At 38.0% G+C, this 12,571-nt stretch overlaps 1 protein-coding gene across 7 annotated transcripts in view; it reads left to right on the top strand.

The window, feature by feature from the left end:
- CNKSR2 (connector enhancer of kinase suppressor of Ras 2) overlaps positions 1-12,571 on the top strand; it is a 207,506-nt gene that overhangs the window by 79,991 nt on the left and 114,944 nt on the right. For 6 of the 7 annotated variants that reach the window (XM_077172438.1, XM_054655123.2, XM_077172446.1 and 3 more), the window contains exons 6-7: positions 4,857-4,976; positions 11,454-11,513. In XM_077172438.1, the coding sequence (XP_077028553.1) occupies positions 4,857-4,976; positions 11,454-11,513 (180 nt within the window). The remainder of the gene's footprint in view (positions 1-4,856; positions 4,977-11,453; positions 11,514-12,571) is intronic. The other variant, XM_077172455.1, reaches the window with a different exon arrangement.

Below are 12,571 nucleotides of genomic sequence, written 5' to 3'. Positions count from 1 at the left end.
AGAGCCTATACCTTGTAAATTGAACTGAACAAGCTTCAGTTTAATAGAAACTTCTCTTTTTGCAGCCAAAAGCAGATGTGGTTTACTATTTAAACTTTATGTATGCATCAGTGCATGTTCAGGCCCACTTGGTTTTAAGACTGCTGGAGTTACTGATGTGTTCTGTACAATATAGCAATTGTTTTGGACTAAAATTAATTGGTTAATAATGATTTAGTTTGGCTTAAGTTAATTAATTAGACTTCATTCATCTTGGACAGCTGCTACTAGCTAAACTAGCAGACTAAGCTTAACATTACCCAGACATTTTTTTCTTACTGTTAGTCTTGAAAGTCCATATGTCTTCCTGGTATCCTGTTCCTCACTCTAATGCCATAGGTGGGGTGCTGATGAGGGAGGCTGGTGCTCTTCTTCTCCTCAGTCCTGGGAGCATGTTTATGCCAGGATGTTTCAGTATTGCAAATACTTGGCAAGATAGAATTTAAACTTGGCCACTAGCCTGGGTAAAAGGAAGGACAGGGACAAACCTGAGTCTGTTTGCTTGACCAGAAATGCTTGGTGACCCTAGAGCTGCCTGAGCTGAGCAGACAATGGATAGACAGGTTGAGGAGAGGCCACTGAGGCTGGGTCCATAGGTTCATCATCTGATGCAGAACACAGACATTTTCCCTGCACAAACTGAAATAGCCACAGAGAATCAAAGCAGATGCAAATCTAATTCAGTCACCTTTAGCTCCCTATCCCCCTGGCTGAAAGAAGGAGCAATTGTGGAAAAGCTGTTAGAAACTGGTACCTTACAGTCCAAAAATACAGGTAGAAACTAAGTATTATCTGTCATTCTTCATGCTCTGAGGCATAAAGAAGTTGCCTACTGAGGGAAAAATAATGTTTCCCTTTGAATTCCTACCAAACAACGAGGTGCTATGTGGTGGTATTTTTTGTTCTCTTTTGAGTCATTTAGCTTTGCACATAAAGACTGTGGTGTAGCTTCAATCTGCAATTATAGGTGTGTCACTTGAATAGAGAGGAGAATTTATTACTGAAGTGCACTGATGAGTTACTGCAAAAGAGAACTGAAATCCTTGCTTTAAGGCTCATAGTGAGAACAGGGACCATGTGCCAATAGGAGAAAATGTAATTATCTGTTGGTTTCTCTCAGTTAATCTTTTGTAACCTGCTTTTTTTTTTTTGGTCTGGACAAATTCTTTCTCTATGTGCAGATACCTTGCACACTGGGAGCTAAGTGCAGCTTGAAAAAGGCTGGGGATTTTTAATGTCTGCTGATTTTTGTGGGAGCAATTGGATTCACAGCTTCCTGTGTGTCTTACTGTAACTAATACTGCATTGCAGCAGGCAGTCAACACTTGCAAAGGATAAAGGATCCTGATCTTGTTAACAGTGTTTTCATAATCAGAGGTGTAGTCTTACAAAGCCTCCAAAGGTATGACAATTTGAGAGAAAAGGTGACTACCATCTGATTTTAGTGGAACTAAAATACATGTCTATGATACAGATTGTCCTGAATAATTCTGCTGAGAAATAATGTGCTCAAAAATCGATAGGAACAAAATGAGTGGAAGAAGTGCAACGTTTGAGTGCTTTGCCATGTGGCAACATCTTTGCCTTGGAAGGACCTGATCCAGTGAATGGGTCCAAGGTCTTTTTCCATATGGATGCCTAATGGGGAGGAAGCACCTTCATGGCGAACAGACTGTTTTGTTTGTACACTGATTGATTAGCATGCTGTCAACACAAACTGTGAATGAGAGATTCCTGAGAGTAAAGGCAAGGAAAAACATGCATAATTTTGCCTGTGTCAGCCTTTGGACATGTTTCCAGTGAGGGCCTACATACCCTGCCTTTGCAGTGGGCAGAGAATATCTGCAGTGTAGGTGTGTGCTGCTTGCTGTCCTGGCTCTCTCTGGACAAGTTCAGAGTTAACGAAAATTTGTCTTTACAGAATCACAGAATGACTAGGTTGGGAGAGACCTGAAAGATCATCAAGTCCAACCCATGCCCTAACACCTCGACCAAACCATGGCACTGAGTGCCATATCCAGTCTTTCTTTTCTTTAACACTTCCACCACCTCCCCAGGCAGACCATTCCAGTACTTTATCACTCTTTCTGTAAAAAACCTTTTCCTAATATCCAACCTGTATTTCACTCGGAGCAGCTTGAGACTGGAACGTACGCCAAATAGATACCTGATCCTGCTTATAGTTCAGCTCTTCAACCAAGGAATATTTAATGAAAATGTTTAAATGTATAGTAGTTTATAGGGATAATGTGCTGCATTATCCCCATAATTAATTAATGTTGAACGCAGTGGGAATATATAAGGAAGCTGTGAGACCCAAAAGGCAATAGTCTTTTAGAAATGCATTGAAGCATATGGCAGATTTTTTTATCCTAGCAGCTCGGTGATTTTGGCACCTAATATTCCCAGAGCTCCTCTTGAGGAATATTCACACCATCTTTTTTTATGATTGCAACCAATTAACTGTACTGGAATGCTGATCCCCATAGGCATTGCTGTGTAGACTGCCTGAACCCCTCTCATGGGGGGCAGAGGTGCAGCTGTTCCACAGGACTATTTAATGCATCTCAGCTTAGGCTTCTGCTCCATGCCACATCCTGGACTCGCCCAACTCCTCTCCTTTCCCCATCATCTGTCAAAGCAGCTGGGAACGTGTTCTTTAATAAGGAGCCACATCTGTGAAATGCCATACCTTGTGTTAGGTGGTAGGAACACTCCTTTTCTGTGTATTTTGGCATCTCTCTGCAATGCAACAGTTGAAAATTGGAGAAAAAAATTAATTCACTACAAATAGAAGCTTTTCTGAAATTGCTAATAACTCCATACATTTAATGGGTTTAGAGGAGATTATTAGGAAGAATAGGTGGATGAATACAAGTCTAAACAGATATGAAAAACTCCATTTTCATCTGCAGAGAATAATTTATGATGTGAGTCTCTTCACTTTGCAGAAATAGCTGAGTGCTCTGTAATTTTTTAAGCAATTTTTCAATAATTGTCAGTGCAGTTCCAAGATGGAAGTAGAAATAGCATGCCAACACTGTATTTAAAAACACAAATTAACACAAATCTAAGCTTTCATTTTTATTATATAATTTATTATAATTTTACCTTTTAAAAATGTCTGCTCAAAGCAATTTTCGTGTGTCCAAAAGCTATTAAAGAAGCCCAAATTTCAATAAAGTTCTCTTTTTCACTTTTTTGTAGTTCAGGTGAGGCACAAACCATTCTTAACCTCATTTTATATATTTGTGGATGTTTTCTGTTCAGTAATGATTCTCCATCATGAAAAAGTAGAAGGGTGGTGTATGTGACTGTGGTTGAAGGTAGTATTTTTTCTGGAAGAGAAGGTCATGTTGGTATTATAAGTTTTGTTACCTTTTCCATTTGATTCTGATTCACTTATTCATCCTGAAACATTATTGCTCAATAAATAAGCAATTTTTACATAAGCCTAAACTTTCACCTGTTTTTAAATACTTTAAAGAGGAGAATGTACTGGTCTGTAATAGGATTAAGATGTCACTATCATTGGTTGGGATTTTTTTGGTGTTTTTTGCTTGATTTTTTTTTTTTGTGGGGTTTGGTTTTTTGTTTTTTTTTTCCCTTTTGTTTTGTTTGGTTGGTTTTTTGGGTTTTTTTTTTTTTGATGTTTTGTTTGTTTGATTTAGTCACTTTTTTAAAATTTTCCTTTTTACATAAGGTATTTGTAGTTTACAATTTGAAATTAAAATGGTGATTTGGAAGGAGGTTATATCTGGTTTTACATCACGTTTCCATAGCATTGTTGCAGATGTTTTTACTGTAAGAACTGTACTTTGGGATCTTGGAAGATTGATTGGAACAACTGTTGTGTGCAGTTGTGTTTCAGTCATTTGAGAAGACTGGTTAGCTTTCATCTTTGGAATTTCAGAGGAGTTAAGCTGTTTTTTAATTGCTTTTGGAGATGCCCACAGTTTTGGGACCAGAAGAATCTCCTAATCCCTGAATTTGCTGACAAAAGATGGATTGGAAATCTGAATAGGGAAATCATTTAAAGTTGGTGAAATGGGACTTCCTAGAAAACATTGAAACTCTCAAAAATCACTTTCTTACAGAGAATGATAGGAAAGCCTCACAGCTTTCCTGCTTCTTAGAAGAGGTTGTTCAGGGAGTGAGAGATCAGGAGATAAAACAGTACCAATTTCACAGTTTCAGCCTTTGTAGAATTTTTTTTTCTCTCTTGCTGCAGATGCTGCCAACTATAACTGATTTAAGAGTTATCCCATTGTGAAGTGGTGCTTTATTGTAATCTTCATGTCTGCAACAGTAAATCATGTTTGGCAGCTGTGGAACATGGGAAACACAGTCCAAGGACAATTAGCATGTTTTATTAGTATAGAACTTTGGAGTTCATGGGAGTTACCTGTCATCATCGAGAGCCTGATTTTCATCTGTGCTGAACAGCTGCACATTCAATGGAAATCAGTGGGCTTTGAGACACTTACTGTCTTTGCAAAAGATGTGGGTAGGGTGGGAGCTGGGGCTCACTACACATTCCCTGTGTGCCTGAGCAGGGCATCTATCCCTGAGAGTGTGTGGGAGCCCCTCTTTGTCTCTGCTCAGATACAAAAGCATTGGCCTCCTGTTCTTCCCTGGTCTGGTGCTGTTAGTTCAGGGTCATCACAGATTATGTATTTCATATTGTGTTGCTGCCTGAGGCCTTTCCCCCTCTGCCTTGTATGAACTTGAGAAACATGGTGATTTCAACTGTATATTGACATTCAAATAGTTAGCAGTGGTCTGCTTATTGTGACTTTTTCTTTTTTCTTTCCTAGTGTAAAACTCTCTCTGGAGTCTGTGATCACATTATCTCACTCTCTTCTGATCCACTGGTTTCCCAGTCTGCCCATCTCGAGGTGATCCAGCTTACAAACATCAAGCCAAGTGAAGGGCTGGTAAGAAGTACGCAGTTAATCAAACCCATCATCCAGGATGAGAAAGTGATGGTTTTAAAATAAGTTGTATATATGAAAATAAATAGGACATTTTAGCCTTTTCTATTTTTAAGTTTGAAAACAGTTTGATTCCTTTTGCTAGTTTGGTTTCTCAGCTGGGCCAACAGGAAGGGATTTTGTAAAGCTGACTGAAGTATGCGGAGTTTAGTGAGCAGGGAGAAATGAGTAAGAAATTCCTGCCATTTATACCAGCTTCTGAAAAATGGTTCAGATTGTTCTAGGATCTTGAAGTCAGAAGGGACTTAAATTACTGAGATCAACTCAACCAAGAAGTTTGCGTGGGCTTATGCACAAAACCTGTCAGATTCTGGAAAATGCTTCATAGTATCTCGGGGATACAAAGCTATTTTATAAGTTATTCCAGGGCTTCATAGCACTGCTGATAAGTAACTCATTGAATTTTACTGCAAGAATTCTGCATTCTTAATCAGGTGCTTGTGAAGGCTCTTAATGCAGCCATCCTGTGTTTTTTGTTCAAGAGCTGACCATTGATCTCTTATTTACTCAAGTATCCAACACCCGCTGCATGGAAAAAACCAACACTGGTAACAATTCCAGATGTATGACTTTACATCATTAATAATATCTGTTCCCATAATTTTTGGAGGTAGAAAAGAAGATGTTCAGAATACAGTTAAATTTTTTTTTGTTTAGAGAAATAGCTTTTGCAACTTCTGCCCAAGCTTATTCTTGTTCTATATTCTTGAATAGTCTTGAAGGAGGACTGCCATACTCTTTGCAGCAGGTTTTTCAAGTTGTCTGGTTGCTGCAGTTTTGGAGAATATTTTGGTTTTTGGGTGGTTGGTTATTGCTGGGTTTTGGGTTCATTTGTTTTTCTTGGCAAAATTGGTATGCCAAGTTATTTTGAGCAATTGTACACTAAATTAATTTTCCATTCTTTTGGAAAATTGCAATTAAAATATGAGAAAAACCCCAAAAGCTTGGATGAGTAAATATGGCCCCATTCTTTGTTTTAGTCTGCAGTTTGTTTTCCCTTCCACTTCTGGCTTTCTTTATCTCTGAATCCATTTTAAACTTGTCCTTCAGGATTTTAGCTTCTCATGGATTCTCTGCTCCCTCTCTTTCCCTCCCTTTCCCCTGTAGTCAACCTTTTGAACCACTGCAGTCAGCCTTTTGAAACACTTTCTTCTATTGTAATGAGAAAATCTTCCTCTTTCTCTTGGTCACCCTTTTATGAGTGCTGTCCATTTTTATCTGAACTTGATTTTTTTTTTCCTTTGTCTTGTGGCTGTTTTTTTTTTTTCTTTTTTTCCCCCTTCATTTAAGTCTTCATGTAGGTTGGTATGAACTCCCAGGGACCAAGAAATGTTGAATGGTATTTTTGTAACTAAGAGTGTGTTTCATGGGTCTGTTCCTGCTGGGTAGCTGATGAGAGAATCTCTTTCCCACTCTGTGCCTCTGTTTTACACCCTTTGTCTGTCTTGTCTGTTTAAACTGGAAGTTCTTCAAGGCAGGGTTTTTTCTTTTTATGTATTTGTGAACCAATTTAGCAGGGTCTTGATGTCATTGTCATAGAAAAATAATTATATGTATTTTTTTAAGAAAGGAAAATAGCAACCATGCAGTATACAAGCTTTAGAAGGATACAATGCCATTTTGACACAGTCATGTTTTTTTCCCCTCACCCTTGCCTGTGTGCCACTATTGTGTTGCCTGGGCCTTGTGCCTCTCCTGTAGATTGTAAGCTCTCCAGAGCAGGCACCAAGGATGTGGAATCGCACCGGGAGAGTGAAAATCGTCCCCTTCCCTTCGGAGCCACGCCAGTCTGGCCAACAGATCACCTGTGTCATCTGCTTCCTGGTGATTTATGTGCTTTTGGGTTCTTGGGCTTCTGTTTGCTTTGTAAATTAATGCCTGCCCCACTGAGTGCTGAGGGTGTCAGTTTAAGAACTGGTGGTGGAGCTTGGAGTTGTGAATATTCTTTGCACATCAGAAATGCTGGGATAAATGTGAAGCTCAATCATTTTTGGACCTTCTTCCCGGATTTGTGCAGTGATGGAGCTGGAAAAATGGTTTATTGTCAACTTTGTTTCCAGATTTTTGATCCACATTACAGTTCTGTGCTGGCTTTACCAATCACCAAATAAAATGTTGTATAAAAACAGAAGGACTTCAGGCAGACGAAAAAAGGCAAGGATGACTGCTAACTGGGAAGATTTTTTTGTCACCTATCATAAACAGAACATCTACCATCTCAAATTCAATAGCTAAGAAGCTAAAGTAAATCTGGGAGAGAAAAAGCAAAGGACATGAGAAGGAAGTTAAAAGCATTGTAAACAATGCTGTTGGTGTTGAAACAATTGGAAAACAATGCTGTTTCCCTAAACTCATGGTAAATATATGATGGAGTTAAGAAAATGCTTGAAGCTTTTACAACTTAAAGAAGATTGGCATGATCAGGATATTTTAATCAGCACAAATAGTTCCTTCACTGTGTTTGGTCTTTTCGTGTGGAAACGTAAGTATTTGTCAGAGGTAAATGTAAATTTTCAGACTAATACCTGAATGAAGAAGGATCAAGTAAATGTGTTACCATGTCTCATAGATACTAAAACTAGCTAACATCTCTGACTAAATAACCTTTCAAGCAACTAATCCTGGCAAGCAGAAAATGCTGTTAGGGTGTGATGTAGAGAACCTTTTGTGTACTGGGTAAAGCAATGTTATGGGTGGGGTTTGGTATTGGTTTTGTTGTTTTGAGGGGTTTTTTTCATTTTTTTTTCCCCCTCTAGCCTTATGTCTTGTGACTGGCTGATTTCATGTTCTCCAGTGAGTGCTGCTGGGGGAAGAGATATAGCCTGCAGTGGCTGTGCAGTAAGGGTGAAGAGTTCGTGATAGGAACTTACTTAAAAAGCCTTAAAATGGATTAATGTGGTCAACTTTGCAATCACCAACATGCTCCCATGTGTAATCCTTTCTTTTTTTCTATTTTTTTCTTTATGGACTTGCAAGTTGTTTCATCTTTATCAGTAAGCAGAATTTAGTTTTGTATGTTTTTACATTATTGATATACAAAGAGACCAAACTGACTAGCTTAGGTAGTATGTTTTACCATGAAACAGACTTAAAAATGTTGCTGCTTGACTGAAAACAGTGAATCTATTTAGACAAAAAGCAGAAAACCAGGTTTTTCTTGGGCAGTTTTTCTGTAACACTTCCAACTTTATTTTTATTTTTAATATAGAACAGAATATCAGAGATCTGTAGCAAAGGCTAATCTTGACTTTCAGTTGTTTCCTGTTCATACAATCATTTTAATCCCAGGTAAGTGACTGTGATGTGATCTCAAGGGTTCAGAAACACAATTCAGGGTTCAGAATATGGGGTTCCTTTTTTGCCTGCTGAAGCAAACACAAAAGAAAGCTGTAATGTAAAAATTGCTCATAAAATACAAGTCATTGATACAGCAGGGTGTGGCAGCTGATTTAAGTGTACTGCCTACTCTCTTTCCAGGATTCCAGTGCACTACTATTTCTGATATTTCTCCTGAATTTTTTAGTTTGAAATACTGGAAGAGCTGGGAAAGAGTTATTAACAGTGTTCTGAGAGTTGTTTGGGGTTAAAGAGGCACGTGCAACTTTGGAGGGCTCCATGAAAGTGGAGTCAAAGTAAAAAATTCAGTTACATGTGTGATAAAATGAAATTAATATCTTCTTTCTTTTTCCATCCAGCATTGCGTAACTATTGAGAAATATGTTATAAATATATCACATTCTGTTTTCATTATTGAAAAAATATAAACCAAAGGAAAGAAAGGGGGGGAAAAAAAGAAAAAAAAGCACAAAAGGTCTCTTTTCTAACCCTTAATCACCAAGATAAAGTGTAATGATTGGTTTGAAATTAGAGTTCTACCCATAACTGATCAGGACAATCTCTCATGTAATTAGGCATGAGTTACTCATTTTTTAATCTAGGCATACATTTATTCCTGATTACTAGATTGGTTATCATATGGTTATTTTAATAAAAGGAGTTATCTTTTCTTTTATCTGGTGTAACTGATTCTTGTAAATTCTTAGGGACTTATCTTTGATTATCTAAGACTGTATCCACCAATTTATTTCAGTGCAAATGGACAGAGCACACACTGATCTCCCCTGTATTCTCGATTTCTAAAAGTACTGTTGATATTGTGCAGCCACAAGGCGGCAGAGAAAAGAAAACCTGCAGATGTCTGTGGTATTCTTATTTCCATTCCAGATCAAACAATTGTAAGCCAGAAATGTTCTTTTTTCTTCTCTGTACCATTTCCCATATATTGTTCACTTAAAACAAGGAGTGAAGAAACATGGGTGAAAGGGGCTTATTTTTATGTTGCAAAAGGTTACCTCTCCTCATTTAAAAGCTGCCTTATATCAAGAATTATGTTGGCTCTTGTAAAATTAATGTGACATGGTACAAATATAACATTTATTAATTTTGCACTTGTGGAATAAATACAATCTAGGGTGGATATTTTTCAGCTTCCTTCTTCCCTCTATTTTTTAATGTGTGCAAAATCTTGATCCTAGTCTTTAAAGAACATTTTGCCAAAGTTCTTTCTCCTCTTTTGCATTTTCAAAGTCTTTAAAATTTATTAAAAAGACTAGATTGGATGTAAATTGTTCTCTGGAATGGTAGGACACTTGGATGAATTTACTATCCTTTGGAACAATGCTTTGCACAAAACTAAACACTGTGTAACCATGAAGTGTGAGACTTATCCTTTGGCTTTCACCCTGATGTTTAAGGTTGAAAGCAGTAACTCACTGTGCATAAAAATAAAAATGTGGCTTTCTTCAGAAATTGCTGTGTTTGGGGACCTGACTCAAAGTTCCTGGCACCATGGTCACTGTGGTTTTAGCTCTTGCCATGTTGCAGGGTGTGTGGCCCAGTGACTTGGAGGGGGATCCTGAGAGGGATTGAGGTCCCCATTAGTGGTGGTTTGAGGGTAGGTGTGTGTACCAAGGAACAGATACCAACATATTTCAGCCTCTTGTGTGGCTCATTATGCTTCCTGTAAGATATCTGTGTATGAGTGTTAAGATGTGTGTGTATTATTAGTGTTTCCCTACCTCACAGGGGTGTTGTGAGGATAAATGTATGAAAAAGCCATTCTATATTTGAGTTAAGCAAAGCTGTGTGATGGAGCCAATCAATGGACAAATTGCTGAAGGTTCATAGAGGTGCTGGAAGTTGAAGGATGTCAGGGGGTTTCTGACCATGTATTAATTAGTAGGTTCTGGATTATTTTACCTTCTAGCTGTGGCAGCTGAACATGATAACTGGGTTTGATGTGACTAACACTATGTAATTGTGCAGAACAAAATAGGAGTTCACTTTTGAGCCCCTATCCAGAGAAACTCAGGAAGTCCCTGGCTTGTTTTACTGGGGATATTATCCGCTTTGTTAATTTGGGTGTACTTCCTCACATCTGCTACCAAAATGTGTGCCAGTTCTGGTCCCAATGTAGGTTAGTCCAACTTGATTTGTCTTCTTTGCCTCTTTACCATCCCTGCTCACCAGGGAGTGCTCTGGGCTCCTCAGCTAGGGACAGACTTCTCTGTGGCACTCTGATTAAAAAGAGAAAGAGTAGGTTATGGAGAGGATGTTTACCTGCTTTCTGTAAAGTGGTTGAGGGAAAGGAAATTCCTCAGAAATTATTGAATGCTCAGAATGTGCCAATTTTCTGTCCTTTTTCCTTCTCTCAGTGTCATAGTAGATGTTGTTAAAATGCTTGAATTGAGGCTTGGTGGAAAGGCATATTTGAGACACTGTCTTGGACTATCCATGCCGGAACTTCTGTCTGTTGACAAGCTATCCCTCCTTTTTTATATTTTTTTGAAAGAAGTGGGGTAGCTAAGGAAGTTGATGTTGAATTTTCCATCATTGAGTTTTATAGCTGAAGAGTTCATTGGGATGAGTGAGGCTATTGAGAAGGTCTTACAGCCACTTTACAGGCACAATTCCAAGCACTGGTTTGAAAGTTGTGTTTGCAGTGTTGCCTACTGAAGATTCCAGATGTTTTAAAACTCAATGTAGTTTTCAAAGCAAAATAGACATATTGATCATACTAAGGCAATTTGTAATTCTGGGGCTTTTGGGAAGCCATTGTTCTATTTGTAGCTGAAGAAGTGTGTTTAAAAATACTGGGAAGTATTTATGGACATAACTATGATAAACATTTTAGTTTTCTATTGCTAATTAGGGCCAAAATGATTTGGGCTGTTCTTGAAGTGTATAAAAAAGCACTTTCTTGTGCAGAGACAAATTCCTCATGGCATGCAGTAAAGTCCACATGTCTTAAAGAAAACAAAAAGAAAAGAGCGATTCTTTAAGAGATATGCAAGTTTTGTTTGGATGGTGATGGTTTGTGAAACACTTTAAAAATTCTTTCCCATAATGTCTTTTTCTTAGGGTATGTACATTAAGTCAACATATGATGGTCTTCATGTAATTACTGGAACAACAGAAAATGTAAGTATTGTTAATACTGTATGTTCAGACCTGGAAGCCTTTCTGACCTTTCCTGTGGTTAATGCTTTCCCTTTGCCATAAACTACATTTTGCTTGCAAACTTGTGCTGGTTGGCTGTTAAGAACCAATGGCATGTTGGACAGCAGAGATGCTTGTGCTTGTTTACCTCAGAATTGAAAGAGTTGTTCCCAGTTAAGGACCAAGAGAACCAGTCTTGATGTGTTCTTGCAAGACACCTAAAATGCTCTAGTTGATCCAGACAGGAAGCAGCTGTCTTGGAGTTTGCTCTGTGAATAAAAGATAAATGTCTATATTATATTTAGACTGTTATGCTGAAGTTTGCTGCAGTATTAGACAAACAGCTTTTATATTTTCCATCTATCAAGCTTCATTTTTTTAAGAAATGAGTGCATGGAAATGGACATCCCTTCAGATTGACAAATAACCATGTATTTCTGCATGAACTTCTGAGTAATGCCTATGGAAAGGAGCACTTATTACCCGTGTACTAATTCTCAGTGAAGGCATTAAAGAGCAAGTAAAACATAACAGACTACTTTTCAAAAGCCTTTGAAATACAACCTCCTTCCCTTGTACACTATATTTAGGGAACTGGCTGTCTGTTAGGAGTTGAGAAAAATTATAATTTTGGAGGAAAAGGCTTCTACCCCTGGTCTTCAATTAATCTGGAACAATCACTAAACAACACTGAACTGTTCCATCGTGGTTTAGTCAATTCCTTTGAAAGATTTTGATGGCATTTTCTTAAAATGAAGCTGTCAGAAATGTTTGTTTTATCATGCTACTGTGTCATCCTGTGGGATGTGCAAAATACCTACATGACATTTACAGCTGCTGCATCTGATCTGCAGTGAGGTTCTGTTAACATCTCAATAAAATAGGAATATTATTTTCATCCTTTCATAGGAGCTGCAGTCTGATAGCCTTTTTCCTTTCTGTTTTCTGCTGTGGGCAGAATATCCATGGGTCATAACCAATAGATAATACTTGATGTAGAATTTGTGTGAATGTGATCTGTCTTGGAATTAAAAAAAAAA

Source organism: Agelaius phoeniceus, chromosome 2 (genome assembly GCF_051311805.1).
Source record: "Agelaius phoeniceus isolate bAgePho1 chromosome 2, bAgePho1.hap1, whole genome shotgun sequence".
In the NCBI taxonomy this organism is placed as follows: Eukaryota; Metazoa; Chordata; class Aves; order Passeriformes; family Icteridae; genus Agelaius; species Agelaius phoeniceus.
This window is presented reverse-complemented; position numbering and strand designations above follow the sequence as displayed.